The sequence below is a fragment of the Gossypium arboreum genome, chromosome 9 (genome assembly GCF_025698485.1).
Source record: "Gossypium arboreum isolate Shixiya-1 chromosome 9, ASM2569848v2, whole genome shotgun sequence".
In the NCBI taxonomy this organism is placed as follows: Eukaryota; Viridiplantae; Streptophyta; class Magnoliopsida; order Malvales; family Malvaceae; genus Gossypium; species Gossypium arboreum.
This window is the reverse complement of record NC_069078.1, coordinates 87496229-87514321: the sequence shown is the minus strand read 5'-3', so window position 1 is coordinate 87514321 and position 18093 is coordinate 87496229. Positions and strand designations below refer to the sequence as shown.

The following is an 18093-nucleotide window of genomic DNA, read 5'->3' as shown; positions in this document are numbered from 1 at the left end:
TAAATAAAAGTCAAACGTTTCACTCCAAATGCTTAAATGATTTTCATTTTGGAATAATTTCTAAAATGAAATCTTCTTTATTTTAAAAGTTTATGATTAAGTCTTTCTCTACTTATGTATTTATATTATGATCCTTTATTGGTTTTAAACTTTTTAAAATTTTATCATTGCCTTTAACTAAATTTATTTTATTAATTGAATTTTTTTATATTTGCCAAAGTATTACGAAAGTGAGTGTTATTTAAGCATCTAGTAATACGTGGGTTGACTTTTAAAATTTTAAAATTATTTATATTTCAATTCAATTTTACTTTAATATTTTTCATATATTTGATTTAGTTTAATTATTTTCTTTTTTTAAATAGTTATTTCATGCTATCAATTTTGTTTTTACAATTTTACATTGTATTCATTTATTAATTTTACTTGGGAATAAATAGATAAAATATAATTTTATGTTAACTATTTATTGTTTTTGGAATTTGTTATCAAAATCATATGATATAAGCTAAAATTGCATATTTTATAATAATAGCCAATCATAATTACTTTTACAAGTTATAATTAAAACAAAATAATAATTTAGTTTATAAATATTGTTTTTATTAATTTTTAAAATAAATATAATATATTTAATTTAAATTGTGTCAGTTTGAGTTACTTGTTTTGATTATTTTGAGTTTAAGTTAAATGCATTCAAGTTACTAACTTCTCATAATAAAATCGGATTAATTGAGTCAAACTTTCAAGTTTGAATTAAATTTAAAATATTTATGCTATTAGTATATCAATCTTTCATAAATAATAATTCATTTGTAATTGGACCAGTTAATAAATTAAAATAATGTTTGATTTAGTCAGACAAAAATAATTTAAGGTATAATCATTAGGCTCACGTTAATGTGATTATGCTTTATTTTACAAAAATAAAAATAAAATTTAACTTGTTGAGAGTATAAATATTTGATCACAGTCCAAGTCAATTACAAGATAAAAATTAATCAAACAAATATATATATTTCAGAAAATAAAAAAAAGTATAAAATATAATTTTAAAAATATTCCCAATTGTTAAAAATAATAAATAAACCCAGACTGACAAGATCAATATTTAAAAATCATAAACAATACTTCTTTTAAATTATTTTTTCTCGCAAATTGATGAATTCAACTTTCCCCAAGTAAACTGCCTCACATCAACAGCTGTTGCTGTTGGTGTTGCCTCTTCCTCAGGTCCCCCCCACCCCATGTGCCAATTTTTTTTCCCTACGTAAAATTTTATCCATTACATTTATTGGCAAATCCTTTTTTTCAATATTAGAATTTTCAAAATTCATTATTCATATGAATATAGATTAAATATGAAATTTTAGTCGAGTTAAAATTTTAAACAAAGATAAAAGTTTTTAATATTGATTTTCTTTTTATAAGTTTGAACTTGATAAGTTATTTAAGGAGCGCCAACATCTTTATTACTCTACCTAATAATAGGTGTTAATAAAAATGTTTTCAAATGTTGTTAAATTTTAGAATTAGATCAATCAATTACGATGAATAGAGATTTTATTTTGGTCAATCAATCATTTAATTAAAACAAAAAAAAAATTTAAGTCACTGTACAAAGCAATCAAGAAAGAATCGAAACAAAAAAACTTAACCAAGTAAGACTGGTAAGCCATCTTTATCTAGAATGTGGACCAAAGAAGATGGTGGCTAACCCAATAGTCATAAAAACAAATTACCTTCATACAATAAGAAGCCACTCAATCAACAGTCAAATTACCAGCATGATTATTAGAGATTAAAAGTCTTTTTTTTTTTAAAGTCAAGGATATTTGCATGGTTATCAGAATTGGATTGGATTAGCTGGTTGAATTACCAAACATTGGCGGTTCAATCAATATCATAAAAAGGATTGAATTGGTGATTGAATTGCCTATGAATTAATTTTATAATACTTTAATTGATTTTTAAAGTTATTTAATTGATTATTGTTAAGCTTGAATATATGATATTTAATATTTAAAATTAAATTCTAATCAATAAAGCATATCCATATTTAACAGAAGATCAGTTAACATTATTATCATTTTAAGTCAATAAGTAGAAAGGATTAAATTCTTGAAATTAAAAATACATTTTAAAAAGTATATAAAAATTAAATTTCAAAAGAACATAGAGTAATGGGATTGGATCCAAAATTAGACCAATTTGGAAACAGTGGATGAGGTAACCTTCGCGTAGCACTGATGCAAGTAAAAAAGGACTAGCTTAATTATTTGTGAAATATTTATATGTACAAGTAAATAAATATAAATATTTGTGGTGGAAAAGGTGAATCATAAAAAACGTTACTTGAAAAAATAGACAAAGAATATTGCAAATTTGCTTTTCAGCAATAATAGAGCATGAAGAAAATGACAAAATTAAAGTAAATAACATTATCATTAAAAAAAACTTTGTACTGGATATGTAAAAAAAAAAGGTTAGGTGTGTAGGTGTACATACATATCATAAATAAATTAAATACAATATCAAATATAACATAAAAAGTAATTTAAATACTTATTTAATAAAAACACATTAAAATAATTAAATATAATTACATATGTATGAAATGTGATAATATTAGTAGTATTTTATACAATGCCTAGAACTATCTATAACTTTTCACTAACTCTTAAATAAAAGGATAATGCGTTTTAGTGGACTTAAACTCACGTCCTCCTTTATAAACAACAATATCTCGATATCAATTGAACTATGACTCAATCTACACCAAAATTATTTTACTATTAATAAAAAAGTTGATTATTTTCATAAAATCTAAATTAATCTTAGTCAATTCCTTAAATGTTACATGATCAAATATTAAAACTCTCTCTAAAGGCTTGGGAAAGCTCAAATTAAGACTGTGAGGTCATGATTTTATGAGAATTAAGGTAAGGAAATAATTCTTTTTAAGGAAATGATTTTATGACACATTTACGTTTTCTTAATATTATTTTTCGTATTATACTGTGTTTTAATTATTTTTATGTTTTTTATATGATGTCTTCATCTTAAATTTTATATAAATTAAATTTAACTTAAATTTATTTATTTGAATTAATAATTTTGAATATTATATATTAATACAAATATATAATATTCAAAATTTGACTGGAATATTGTGAGAGACATTCACTAGTTAAATAAAAATTGGTGTATTCAATTTTTAAGATTTTAAATTCAAGGTATATAATTAAAACGACATACTTCCTAAGCTAAACTCAAATTAATTGAATTCAATTAAAGCTATCTTCTCTAAAAGTATAAACAAATAAACTAATTATAATTAACATGAAATTAATGTTGGTCTAGCTAAGCTAGCTAGTTTGGCATCCATCCTTCGACCGTCGTTATTTATTTAATAAATTAAGCAAAGACATTCGTTTCTTAAGCATATTAAATAAGATATTTTTAATTTTTAATTTTTTAAATTTCGGCAACGTTCAAAAGGAGATAACACCAATTCTATGATAGTGATGTGAACAATAATGCCGTTATCGATTAGAAATTTCTTTCCTATGTTATGTTATTGTCGAGGCGTTGATTCCTTCTCAATAAAAGTTCTAAGTATAATTCATCGAATAATTTATTGGGATTTTAAATAGTGAAAATATCATGTTTAATTTTATCAAGTAATAATATTCTTATCCATTATGATCTTTTAAGGGTATAGGTTTAAACCCCACTCAAGATGAAATGTTAAACATTTTCTTAGTGGATTAAATATTCATGTCAACCTCCATGAATCATTTTCAGCTCTCCTTGGAGTTAGGAAATAAAATTCGGGGTTAAAATTGAGTATAGACATCTCGAGCACAACATTTCTACTATTTGAGGATTCGATCGACTGCTCGATGAATGATAATTCAAAGACTTCTCTTGAAAAAAGTCAATCCCCGTTAATAATTATAAATAACATTTGTTGAGTAAACTGATAAAGAGTGCAATTAATAAAATTTTGTACTTGAGTCTTCTGGATGAAAATGAGAATAATGTTGAGAAGCTTTAGTTTTCATTTATATGTTCAACTTGACTCAAGTATGAATTTAATATTTGTATTTTTTAATTATCTCAATTGTTTATCATTCATAAATTATATGAATAATACTATCCAAACCCAATTTTGAATTAAATATTATCCTCTATTGTGAAATTCCCAATAAGTTTTGGAATATTTAAATCTACTAGTTTTTAAAATATATAATCAAAATTACAAATATTTTGTAATCAATAAATTCTGATATCTAAATAAATAATGTGAATTTTGATAATAAATATATATCTAAGATTTATCAAAAATAATTTTAAACTTTAAATTTAGATATTATCTGAATGTATAATATTTGAATTAAAAAATAAAATTAATCAGTGAAAGTGAAAATGAGAGAGCGAAAAGTATGGTAATATAAATGGGGTACACAAGGTTTGACTAAAAAGGAAACGTGAGAATGAAAGACTATTTTTTCTTACCAAAGCAGCTTAGAGTCCTTCAGATTAGACTGTCAACACGCAAATATGAAGACTGTCGGTTCCGTCCCTTTTATAGGGTCTTGTTGACCATTGTTTTTTCAATTTTATTTTCCAATTAAAAATAGATAAGATGTTAAAATGGATTAATTTTTCAAGCTTTTAAAGACTTGAATCTCATTGATTTTAAAATTAAATTTGTTTATCTTTTTAAATATATTATTGTTAATCCTCTTTAATAATAATTTTATTTATTTATTAAAATTTTGGATGTTATAACAATGAAATTACTATATATCTATAACAATATTTGAGATTTAGATAATCTTTTAATAAATTTTACAAATATAATTTTATTTTATTAAAATTATTTTCATTTATTAAATATTTTAATGAAATAATATTTTAATTAAATTCTATTATTTTTGAAATTAAATTAATTTACTAAAATTTGAGATAAGAAATTTTATAGAAAATTAATTTAATAAAGAGTGTATTTAACATTTTATTAATTGTCATATTATATATAGAAAGTTGTTACAAAAGAAGAAAAATAAAATATAAAAAGTCACTGTACAACAAAATTGATTGTTATAATGAGATGCTATTATAAAAGTATCATTGTAGAGAGGGCTATTGTCAATGTTTTAAAAGCTAAGCCGATGATTAAATCATTTGATGCTCAATTCAATTGATCTAACAATTAGTCCTATAATTAATTTTAAAAATTATAAATAAAAACAATTTTTATTAAAATTGATATTTTTTATCTGAGCAGTTTGCTTTAAGATTGGTTTAAATTTTTGTCTAATTTATTATACCAATCTATTTTTAATCTAACCGATTCGATTAATAATAGTATTATTATTATTATTATAACGTACTAAAATGTCTAAATTTATTTTGGGACATCTGCTTTTGCAATTTGCAATTTGAACTTAACTATTCCCAAACCGTGTTGCTTAAGTTGTCCTAGAATTTTCAAATTTAGCCAAAAGTTTTTAATTTTTATGGTGTAAACACAAGGTTGATTATAAAAAGTGACAAATTTATTCTATTTATTTCATTAATCAACAATTAATTTTTTATAAAATATTTAAATATATCAAAATATTTTATATAAAGATGTCTTTAAAATATTAAGCAAATCATATCTCGATTGTGTAAAAATTCATTGTTAGAAGTAGAAAATCCTTTGACTTAAAATGCAAGAGTTCAAATCTTATGATTTTGAAACTTGCTCGTTTTTGCATTTATGAACATAGAATAATAATTTTAATTTAATTTAATTTAATTTATTTATTCAATTGTGGATTGAGTCTTAGTTTGATTGGTATTAGTATTATTATTAGTGTAGGAAGATATAAGTTCGAGTATACTGAAACGTATTATCTTTCTATTTAAGAGTTGAGGAAGGATTAGGAGATATAATAAGATTATTGTTAAAAATTAATTTATTCAAATTTTAATGTTTTTTATCTGTTAAATTTAAAAAATTAATTCAATTTTAATTTGATGTGACAATTTTGTTTATAAAGAAATATTTGGTGGCTTGCATGTGACTTTTGAAACTCTTTTTCCTTTATTTATGATTGATGATGATTGACAAAACTAATATGAGAGTGTATGGAAAGTCAAGGACTTTTTTAAAAAAATCATTAATCCTTAAACTTATATACATCCCAAATTAATTTGATAAATGCCAACCTTTTCTATTGATTCCAATTAATTGTTTTGCTTCAATTATTATTACTATTATTGGGTACCTTTAATCATCACAATTTTATTTGCTTGTTTGTTTATTTAGAAAGAACAATGTTAAATAAATAAATTATTAGTTTTAAGCATTTGAAATTGAACAAAAATATAGAAAGTTTCTTTTCCTTTTATAAATTATCTTATACCAAGAAGTCAACCAATCTCTTTTTCTAGTATTCCTTAATTACTTAGCTCACCATTTATTTTATTTTTCTAAGTATATATTCAAATAAAACTACTGCTTATTAAGTTGATTGAGTCTTAACTCGATTGGTATGTACATTATTATCAATTCAGGATGACATGGATTCTAGTATGATAAAGTGTATTATCTTCCTATTTATGGGTTGGGGAGAGACTATGAGTAATTCTAAACATTATATTAAGAAAAATATATTTGATCGAACTTTATTTAATCCATGTACTAGCATTTTAACAAAATTAATTTTTCTCATTTGTGAGTTCAACTCCAAAGGAAATATTTATTTATTGAATGAAAAACTTTAAAAACTTTAATTGAATAATATATTTAAACCATAAATATCGTAATAAAAATTAATTAATTAATTAATTAATTAATATAGGGATTAGTTCAAACAAGTCACTATAATAAAGAGACTTAGTAGGTACTTTACCCATACTCTTGGTCCCCAAGCTTAATACATACGTTTTATGTCAAACTCTATAATTCAAAGTAGTGGGCCAATCCTTTCGATTTTAGTCCCCCAGTTTTTCTATTCCCCCATACCTGCTGTCACTTAATTAATTAATTAAACAAAAAATAATATATTTTTTAATTCACAATAATCGATACACCGAAAGTCTGAAAACAAGTTTTTTTTTTTCCAAGCCAGAAAACTTCTCGTGGAAACTTGATAGAAAAATTTCACACCAACTACGTACTCACATTTCAGACACTATTTTTTTAATCATTTTCCCATAAAATAAAGTTTTCTTTTACAAATATGGTCAAAGTTTATAAAAAATCCCTATATTTTTATGTAAAGTTCATTTTGTCCCTCTACTAAAACTTGCTACAAATTAATTCTTCTGTATTAATTTTTTCCAAATCATGACATCTTTATAATTTATTATTAAATTGTAGATAATTTAGATAAAATATATAATACTCAACTAATTTACCCATGACTTGATCCGGCTTATAAAATAACCTAACTATCCCAAAAAAAAAATTATGTATTTTTTAAGCAAGAGATGATTAAACAGTGCACTATTTTTTTTTTAGGATGGTTGAGCTTTTTTATAATTCAGGCCAGATTATGGGTAAATCAGTTGGGCATGATACATTTTATTCAAATTTACAACAAATTGTAGTAATATCGTGATTTTAATAAAATTTTAATATACAATGACTAATTTGAAACAATTTTTAATAAAAGGACTAAAATGAAATTTATACAATAATATATGGACTTTTTAGTTACCTACAAAAAATTCATTTAATTCAACATATAATGTACCCATTTTCTTGTCCCTAACACCTCCCTCATTTATAGTCCGCCTAGTTTTTTCTCTTTTCTTTCTCCCCTCTCTTCTCACATCTTCTTCCCTTTTCACATGTCTCTTTGATTGACCCCCTTTTTGCTCCTCTTTCAATGTGTAAAACTTTGTATGTTTGATTTGTTTTCAAGATCCAAATAAACCCTTTTCTCTGCATTGTTTGAACTTTGAACAACTTGTTCTTTTCCGTGTGTTTAAATGGATCTTGTGACCAAAATCCAATCCTCACAACCACTTTCACCAATCACAAGTCCAGGTAACTCAATCTTAAGCTCACATTCCCATTCATCTGATACAAGTTTCCCTATCATAGCCATTGCTATCTTAGGAATTTTAGCAACAGCTTTCTTATTACTCAGCTATTACATCTTCGTCATCAAATGTTGTCTCAATTGGCAAAGGATTGATCTTTTAAGACGGTTTTCTTTATCACGAAGACGACCCGAAGACACTTTAATGGTTTATTCGCCGGCAACGGAACAACGTAAAGGACTCGATGAATCGGTGATAAGGAAAATCCCGATATTTCAATTCAAGAATGAAGGAGAGAGTTGTGAATGTGCGGTTTGCTTGAACGAATTCAACCAAGACGAGAAGCTAAGAATAATACCGAATTGCAGCCATGTTTTTCATATAGATTGTATCGATGCTTGGCTTCAAAACAATGCTAATTGTCCACTTTGTAGAACGAGTATATGTATATCTAATGATCGGTTCCAACTTGACCCCATCATTGCTCTGAGCTCAACATCACGAGATCCCAATCCGTATAACGAAACTGTCATTAATGGCAATGAAGATTTCGTTGTGATTGAAATAACTAACAACAACAACCAAACAGGGGATGGGACAATACCCGTACCGGTGTCGGCTTCGCCATGGAAGATTGAGCTGCCGAAAAAAGCAACAAGGAAGTACCGTAAAGGGAGTAGTATGGGAGATGAATGTATTGATATTAGAGATAAAGATGAACAGTTTGTGATTCAACCAATAAGAAGGTCAATTTCAATGGATTCATCGGCGGATCGACAGCTATATTTAGCGGTACAAGAAGCTATAAGGTTGAACGGTGGCCGGCAAGTGAGTGAGGTTAGCCCCATTGAAGCTGGTTGTAGTAGTAATAGAGTGAGACGATCTTTTTTTTCTATTGGTCATTGTAGAAGGTCAAAAAGTAGTGCACTTTTACCTGTTTATTTGGAGCCTTAAAAAAAAGAAAAGAAAAAGAGTTTTTAGGGTTTTTTTTTTCGTGTTTTTTGAACATAAAGATTTAGGAGAGTTAATTAAGTTTGTGAGATAGAAATGTTTGATTTTAAACTTTTTTAAAAAATTGATTATTTTATTTGAATTTCTCTATGGGGTTCATAAATTATAATTGTCCATGGAACACTTGGTTTCCCAATTACATACATGTATGATTATAAACGTTAATATCGATTGCTTAAACAAGCAATTCGATTTTATAAAGTAATTTTTAAATTTTGTTTTACTTGACCGATTGAATTTTAACTTGATTGGTATCAGCATTATTATTAGTGTAAAAAGACATAAGTTCGAGTGCATTTACCTTTTTATCCTATTTAAAGGTTATAAAAGAGATATGAGTAATTATAAGCATAGTATAAAAAATATTTCTAAAAAATTTTATAATTCAATTTTAATCTATTAAAATTTTTTTTTTCTTAATTCACCTGTAAGGATCGGAAGTAATTACTTCACGATTGCTTGAGCTTTATGAAAATGGCAGAAAAGGGGCGGCTTCAATTCAATTCAGAGAATCCGACAGCTACCAACTTATGTTACTAATAATGTTATGGTTGTTGAAGAAGGAATATATGGCTTGCTCTAAGTTAGTTATGGTCCTAATTTTTTCTCTTCAAAGTACCCATTAAATTTCCAGCCTGTTAGAATTCACTCAATACTTATAGGGATTAATATAATAAATGATAAAATTTCCGCAATAAAATTACAGTTTAATTTTAAAAAATAATTTCTGAATTCGTGGACTTATCTGCAAAATTGAGGGTGCTTTGAATGTCATTGGCGTGGTCAAGTCAAGGGGTGTAATTTATTTTCCACCTCGTAAAAATCTATATTCCAACTCAATGTTTCGCCACTTTCAGTGACAAAACTGTTCAAAAAATAAATGCTAAGAGATTCATATGGGGGAAAGAGTTGAAGACAATGAAATAATTTGCAATTTCTTCAAAAAAAATAAATAAATAAATAAAAACCCTTAAATGTTGCATTGCATTGAAGATAAATGGTTAAAACATTATCATGTTGAAAGCATCACTCTTTTGGAGAGATAAAATTACATATCTATATATCTTAGTTACTAATTATTACGATAAATTAATACTGAATATGATATGAATATATAAATATTTCAAATTTTATATATCAAAATTTATGTAAATAATATGAATATAATACAAATACACGAAATGCGACAACTAAAGCTAAATTTATACAGCAGCTAAACTAGAGATTCTATGTTACTTGTGTAGCACTTTAGTGGGGCACTGGAAATGGCAAAATAACATATCACCCAAACCCATTGTTTTTTTATTTCTTTTTCACCCATGTGCTTATAAGCATGGGCAAAGATTGTGATAAACTGAGGCAACTCTTAGGGATTGTGGGGATGTTGGGATTCATTTGGATGAATATATATTTTTATATATATGAAGATAATACATGCAATTGGGGTAAATAAAATGGTGCTATAAATTGCATAATTGTGTGATGAGATTGCAAAGATGATTTATTTTTGTTGAAAAAAAAATAGAATCAGAATGGGAGAAAGGGACATTTTTTGATAAGATGTTTAAGTCTTGTTGTGTAAGTGTTTTTATTCTTTTATATGAAATGGAATTCAATGATCAATACTGATAGCAGGACCAGTTTCGCGAAGAACCAGAAAGCCAACTCAAAACTGACAATAAGAGGCACAGAAATTTGGCCTGTCGCTAGCTTCTTTTGCTCTTAAAAAAAAGTGGTAAACTATATCCAAGGTGATTGAACTATTAATAAATTTATATTTTAGTCACTCAAAATAAGAAAAATACAAAATAGCATATGAACTACTTGGAAGTTTTCATTTAAGTCACTAGGCTATCAATTTTTTTTTTAATTTTATTTTAAAGTTCAGTTGGCAAGCTACAAGTAATGATTTAAAGATTGATACGATGGAACAATATTACCGACGAGTAGAAAAACATACTTTAAATCCAAGCCATTTTGACGGTCAATGTTGGAAATCAGAATAAAAAAAGTTATTTGAATTTTAATTCGCAAATTCATAATATTCAAATATGTTTCGTGGAAAAATTAAACTGTAAAAGAGGAGGGGAAGAAGGCCTTTCAATTGGTGGCGGCGATGTGAATAGAAAATGTCATACAATAGCGATTTTAATAACCTAGTGACATAAATGAAAACATTTGAATAATTCAGTGACTATTTTGTAACTTTTTAAAGTTAAATGATCAAAATGTAAACTTACTAATAGTTTAATGATCTCAAGTATAATTTATCCTAATAGGGTGACCTATTTTGCAAGTCACTCAATTATGTCAAAATTTTTTATCACTCAATTATAAAAAATTATGTAACCGAATCCTACTAATCACGTTGGTCTTTTTATTATTATCTAATTTCGTTAACAAAAATGACATGGTAATTTTAAAATTGACATAATAAGAAATTCAGTCCTTAATATTTACATATTATATTAATTTGGTCATGATTCTAAAAATTTAAAACTCAATATTTATACATAATCTTAATTTAATCCTAATTCTAAAAATTCCAAGATTCCCTTTACTAAACGAAAAGAAAACTGAGTTTCATCTAAATTACAAATTGGAACACAAATTGATTTCCTTTAGATATATTAATATGTTCTATGCAAGTAAAACATGATATAAGATTAATTAAGTCTTTCTATTACAAATCAAAACACAAGTTCGAATAAGATTAATTTCATATCATAAAACGGAAAATAACACTTATAATTATTCCCTTAAAAGACAATATGTTGTTTTCATTAGGTATGGTATTAAAGTAGGAGAAGCTTTCAAAAGACTTCAAACTCAAGGCACAAATGCTAAAAATGCCTATGGAACAATATCAATATTCCAATGGCAAATTGATAGTTTATAGCTTCACAACTTGTAATAATCAATGGCAGGCTTGCTATCAATTGGGCTAGACAAAACCTTGTCGATATATTCCTTCAACACAAATTCTTTGTATCGAGGAGGATTTGTCTCTGATATCAGTTCTTTGATTGTCCCAAATGGTTCTTCAAGCATATCCGCATGTCCTGAAAAAAAACATACCACCGAAATTCTGGGTCCGACATGATTGGCAGTCACCCTATGCTTCACACTCTTGAACTTATCATTTGATAAAATCTATACCATAAAATAACATAAAACATTCAGTAACTAATCTATTGGGACAGTTTAATGTAAATTTGATGTGAATTAAAGCTAACCTGAAGAAGATCACCGATGTTTATGACCAAACCACCTTGAATAGGGTGAACATCGAACCATTGGTCATCTTGAAGGACTTGGAGGCCAGTGACATGGTTCTGGAGAAGTAATGCCATTATGCCTGCATCTGCATGTTTCCTTAAACCTAAAGTGAGTTCAGGTTCAGGGCAAGGTGGATAGTAGTGGGACACAATGCTACAACCTTTATTGCATCCCATTGAGCTTAGATGGTCTAGTTGAAGACCAAGTGCCTCCGATAGTAACTCGAACAAGGTTTTTGCCAATATGTTGATGTGCTTATTATACTCCATTGTTGGTTCCCTGCAATTTGAATAAATGCTCCCAATTTGAATAATACTCGAAAAACTTATACTGATACATGCTACTATATTGGCTAAAGTTTGATCATTCAATTCTAAAGCATATACGAGTTTTAATTTGAATGCGTCTATAGGTTGGGTCAAGTTTAGCTCAATCGGGTTTGATTGTTTAAGGAAGAATTTAACACCCTTTATTATGTTTGCTAAATCCTGACCCAACTTAAAAAATGAGTCTAAAATTTTATCCAAACTCTCATGTATTTATAAATAGCTAAGTTAAAGTTATTTCAAGTTTGTACATTTTAATTTTTTTTGAAAAATATTTATATTATTTTTAATTTATTAAAAAAAAAATATATACCACTTATATAGATGTAAATTTTATAAATTACATAATATATAAAAATAACATAATAAATATATTAAAAACTTAGAAAATGGGTTAAGTTTAGGCTTAGATGTTTGAGTCCAAGCTTGACTCATATTTTAAACGAACCTAATTTTTTTGCCTAAACTATCCTAAGCTTTGGGTGAGTTTTCGGGCTAAGGTGAATAGCCTAGCTCTTGAACAAGTTTATTTTAACCAATGTTGTTTGAATCGAATAAAACCGACTAGATCGAGAACTAGCTAGGATATCGGTCCACAGAGAGGCAAAAACCAGCTAACACATAAACAAGTACTAACCGGTTTAGCTGGGTTAAAGAATTGATTGAACCGATGATTCATCCAAATTTTATAATTTAATTTAAATCAAGTAAACTGATCAAATCGATCAAATGTAGAACCTATATCTAACTAATTCGACCACTAACTCCAAATACATTGATTTTAACCTAAAAGATTCAATGCAATCAATTTTAAAAGTTGATATCAAGTAAGACAGCATTTGAATTTCACTGAAATTGAAACTTCAGTATACAACTTTGAAAACAAGCTTCACTCTAAACTTGTGTTTCTATAAATAAATAAATAAAAAAAGGCGATGAAGCTTGTTAACTAAACCCTTAAATCACTTCACCTTATGTTTAAATTTAAACTCACATTGTATCATTGATTTTTAATCTAATCTCAATCTTCAAGGATATATTTATTTTCACCGAGACAATCTCCTAGTTATCCCAGTGATTAAAAAATCAAAGAGATTAGTGCTTAATTACCTGTAAACTGGTGGCAAATATGAAGAATCAGGATTAGACTCGAATGAAGTAAGCCTCAAACTGTCTCTCCAATCAGCAGATTGTGCAGTGTAAAGATCAGAGTTAGAGTTGAATATCACTTTCTTTGCACCGTCACGGCTATACAGCTCCATCTTCAACTCCAAATCTTGTTCATTAAACAAACGTGTCGCTTCAATCATCTCATCCAAAACACTTAATGGGATCCCATGGTTTATCACTTGGAAGAAACCCCATTCCTCTGATGCATTCCTAATTTCGTTTACAATCTCCTGTCGCCGGATACTGTATCCGATGTTGCTTAAATCTAGGATGGGAACTTCGACGTTTTTATGGCCGGAATTCAGTTCGTCGGCGGCAAGATCCTCGGCTGGTCGAATGAAAAACTTGGGGATGTTGAGTATTCCGGTGTCGACGAGTCCTTTAACACCAGCTTTTGTGTCGTCGAATTGCTTCAACTCTTTGGTTCTGTCATAAGATACTGAGGTGATGGATGCCATTTTCTCTGATAATTGAATTGCTTTTTTCTTTTCTTACAATGTTTACCAATGGTTGTTGTTCAAAGACTATATCTTAGAAATCTAGGAGCGCACACACACATAAATATATATAGACATGTACACATATATGTATGAATAAATTAGAGTATATGCATAGATGGTGAAGAAGATGATATTAATATACGTTATTAGAAATAAAGTTAATTTAATTTATATATGATACAACAATAATACATATAACTATTAAGTATACATGAATAAAAATGTGAGTTTAAAAATTATTTAATTTATTTAAAATTATATATGAATTTTAATTTAATATGCAATTGTATGCACAAACTTTAATTTTATGCAATTTTATACATAAAATTTTAATTTGAACCAATTCTTAGAAATTATTAACACGATTTTCGATATAGCATTGTTTTATGTTTATATATATATTGCAAACAAAGATAAATATATTTATCTAATATAAAAATAAATTAATCTATTTATTTATTTAAATATGTATAATTGAATCAAAATTAAAACTTCAAGTATACATTTAATCAATACTCAAAGTTTTATTTATATAATTATATTAAATTAAAATTTATATATTAAATTACACAAGAAACTAAAATTCATATATAATTTTAAGATTTACCCATAGAATAATTATATATATAAAGAAACCATTCTATGCCTAAAGAAAAGTGCTATTAAAAATAGAAAAGAGAAATAAAAGCGCCAAAAAATATATAATAAAAAAAAGAAAACAAATTGCCTAGGTAATACTAAAATAAATTATTTTTAAATCGATCGTTGGTGAATTAATCAAATCATTAGTTCATCGGTCCAATTAAAAATTATCTTTTATTTATCCACAACTCTTATTTTTATTCCTATTTTCACTCCTTTATAAAATCATTCCTTTCAAAATTTTTAATTGTATTTGTTTTTTCTTTACAAACATCATGTTGTTTTTTCTATTTTTATTTTAAATATATATATTTTCACTCGCAAAGTGTCTCGAGTTCTAGTTTGTTTTATTTGTTCCTTAATTAGTCTTTGTTGGTAATGTTTTGTTGGATTTTAACTTCTACTTTATATAAAATAATGACAAATTCACATTATCAAACTAATTAATTCACATTATACAAAATAATAACAAATTATACCTTAAAAAAACCTATTTAATAGGAGTGGAGTAAAAATAAATAAAATTCAAGTCAAACGAAAATAAAATTTTATCCTTATTATTTGGGGTTAAACTATAAATTTATTATTTATTAATATATAATTTATCAAATTTAAGAAGTGGAAGATAGAAAATTTCAATTTTGAGAGATCAAAACACTATTTATCTCCTTCCTTTACCCCACTACTGAAATTATGATTGTAATCATATTTTTTATTCGTTAATCATATTCTAAAAGAGAACATATGCATAAAAAGTCATTCTTAATAATGACTTTTGGGAGATTGTTTTAAATAGGTGTAATTGAAAAGTAACGTGAAACCGACAGTTAGTACCAAAGCTTTATTGGAAATAGAATAGTTTAGTCGTCGGTGTTGTTTTTCCATTTGGCTTAACAGTGTTTTACATGTTTCAAATCTTGCATTCCTTACATGTTCAAATCTTGGGAAACATGATATTTTGTATTACATCCTTATGTTAATAGACTTATTAAATAATTGTTTTAGAGTTTATAAGTATAGTTATAATGTAATTACAAATATATATTAGAATTAATAATAAAATAAAATAAATATTATTAATATTAATATAAATAGATTAAAATTGGAATAGATTAAAATTGACTAATTGGACTAAAATTAACACGTAATAATAAAATATAGTGGAACTAAAAACTCACACATGACAATTGTACTGAATGAAGAACTTTCAAATCAATTACAAAGTGCTTTGTGACAAACTAAAATTACTATATGTAGAAAATGATGACATCGCATAGTCATAATTGTTTTTCTTTATTTAAATTAAATTAATAATGAGGTAAATAATAAAAATTTATATTATCACTGATTATTTTATTTATAATTAATTAAATTAATATGATATAAATCATAAATTAAGGTGGTCAACTTACTTATTTTTGCGTTAGTTTTATAAAGCTTTATTCGGTCCATTTCAGGACAATATGGGATAGTTTATCTTTTATATCTTAAGTTTCATTGGAGAGAGCTATTTTTGAACGTGGGAATATTTGAGGAGAGAAAGTGCAAACAATTCTATACCACTAAGGCTGTATTTACATTATGGTATTTGTTGCTTAAATCATTAGGTGTATTGAGAAAGTTGTTTAGTAAATTTATTTTTTGAATAAGATTTCGCGATAACAAAATTATTAATTCTATTATGAATTATTTAAAAATTTTATTCAAACATGTGTTACAATACCAGCTTTGACAAAAATGTAACACTTGCAAATCAGTGTGCAATTTCAAAAGTGGTTTAAAGAAGACTATGATCAGTGATTAAAAATTTTGACTAAAGCAAAAAGATGAGAAACACTAATTTTCTTAGTTAAGTAGCGTAAAGGGAGGGGGTTTTTGTTCTTTCTATCCACATGCGAGTCTTGTAATAATTTTCAAAGCTTAGTGTCTATGTCCATTGAATCTAGCATTGCATGCACTTTTTCTACTTCACAACTACTATAGAAATTAGAAAAGCAATCAGCTAGGGGACTTAACCTACAATGGATTATATTTAAAGTCAAAGATAGAATCTTACATTAAAGCACTAAAAATCCAACTTGTTTTTATTTGCCCATTTCGGATTTAAATTAACAGTTTAATTTAGGTTTGATTATATTTAAATTCAAACTCATTTTTTAATAATTCATTGATTTAAATTGTTGAAACATTAATTCATCTTCTACAAAACTCCATAAAGATAAAATTATTATACAAATTACTTAAATAATTTTGATAGTTATTAATTATGTTATTCCAATATCAAATTCGATAGAAGAATGCAACACCTGCGTGTAAAAATATATTAAAATAGAAATTTATAGAGGAATTCCATCCACATGCAAATATAACGAGTCTTGGATAGATTAGATGGAAATTTTCAATATATAATTTGATTATAGATTAGTTCCTCCATACCTGCTGTTAATTAATTTAATTTTATATAACAAAATTATATATATTAATTTAAAATAATCGATACACCAATTATCTGAAAGAAGTTTTTTTCCCAAGCCAAGAAACGAGAGAAAAATTCACTAACTACATATTCTCGTTTCATATAAGTGTTTTTTTTTACCCTTAAAATAATGTAGTTGCTAGTAATTAATGGTAGTTGGAATTGAATTGAATTAACCAGTTTAATCAAATATTATTAATTTAAGTAATATCCAAAAATTAAAATAAGAAATTGTATAGGTTGAATGAAATAAAAAGTCATTTAACTGAATTTAAATTATTTTAAATATTTAATTTAAATTTTATAATTTATAAAATCAACGTTTGTATTCCTATTATTATTATTATTATTTATTTGTATGTATTGATTTTTTTTATGATGTTTTAATTTTTTGAAATAATTAATTTTGCAATGATTTAATTGGTTGAAATGAAAAACTAATAGTTTGACCACCAATTTGATTTGCAAATATAATGGTTCATGCTTCATTTTCGAATAGGCCAGGGGCCATACTGGCTCAGGTCAAAGAGCCCAAGAAAATTTAAAAAAAAAAAAAAAACAACTATAAAACAGATATGGTATGCAATGTGAATAAGACATTAATGGTGCAAACTTTTTGATCTGGGGAAAGCCAATCACA

General features: G+C 26.1%; 2 protein-coding genes across 2 annotated transcripts; one reads left to right on the top strand and one right to left on the bottom strand.

Annotated features, from left to right (window-relative positions):
• Positions 1 to 7782: 7782 nt before the first annotated feature.
• Positions 7783 to 9142, top strand: LOC108456255 (RING-H2 finger protein ATL16). Its single transcript, XM_017754854.2, has one exon. The coding sequence runs from the start codon at positions 7996 to 7998 to the stop codon at positions 9001 to 9003; it is 1008 nt and encodes a 335-aa protein (XP_017610343.1). The 5' UTR covers positions 7783 to 7995; the 3' UTR covers positions 9004 to 9142.
• A 2620-nt stretch (positions 9143 to 11762) lies between these two features.
• On the bottom strand, positions 11763 to 14474 carry LOC108455279 (1-aminocyclopropane-1-carboxylate oxidase homolog 1-like). The gene is made up of 3 exons (XM_017753860.2): positions 13776 to 14474; positions 12297 to 12618; positions 11763 to 12213 (listed from the first exon to the last, which is right to left on the bottom strand). Exons 1-3 carry the CDS (start codon positions 14291 to 14293, stop codon positions 11962 to 11964), a joined length of 1092 nt encoding a protein of 363 aa, XP_017609349.1. The 5' UTR covers positions 14294 to 14474; the 3' UTR covers positions 11763 to 11961.
• Between the last annotated feature and the right edge of the window lie 3619 nt (positions 14475 to 18093).

Excerpts from the sequence above, each read along its gene's own strand:
- LOC108456255 (XM_017754854.2), top strand. The coding sequence starts at position 7,996 with ATGGATCTTGTGACCAAAATCCAATCCTCACAACCACTTTCACCAATC.
- LOC108455279 (XM_017753860.2), bottom strand. The coding sequence starts at position 14,293 with ATGGCATCCATCACCTCAGTATCTTATGACAGAACCAAAGAGTTGAAG. Across the intron at positions 12,619-13,775 it reads TATTTGCCACCAGTTTACAG|GGAACCAACAATGGAGTATA; the intron begins GTAATTAAGCAC and ends TTCAAATTGCAG. Across the intron at positions 12,214-12,296 it reads ACATCGGTGATCTTCTTCAG|ATTTTATCAAATGATAAGTT; the intron begins GTTAGCTTTAAT and ends TTTATGGTATAG.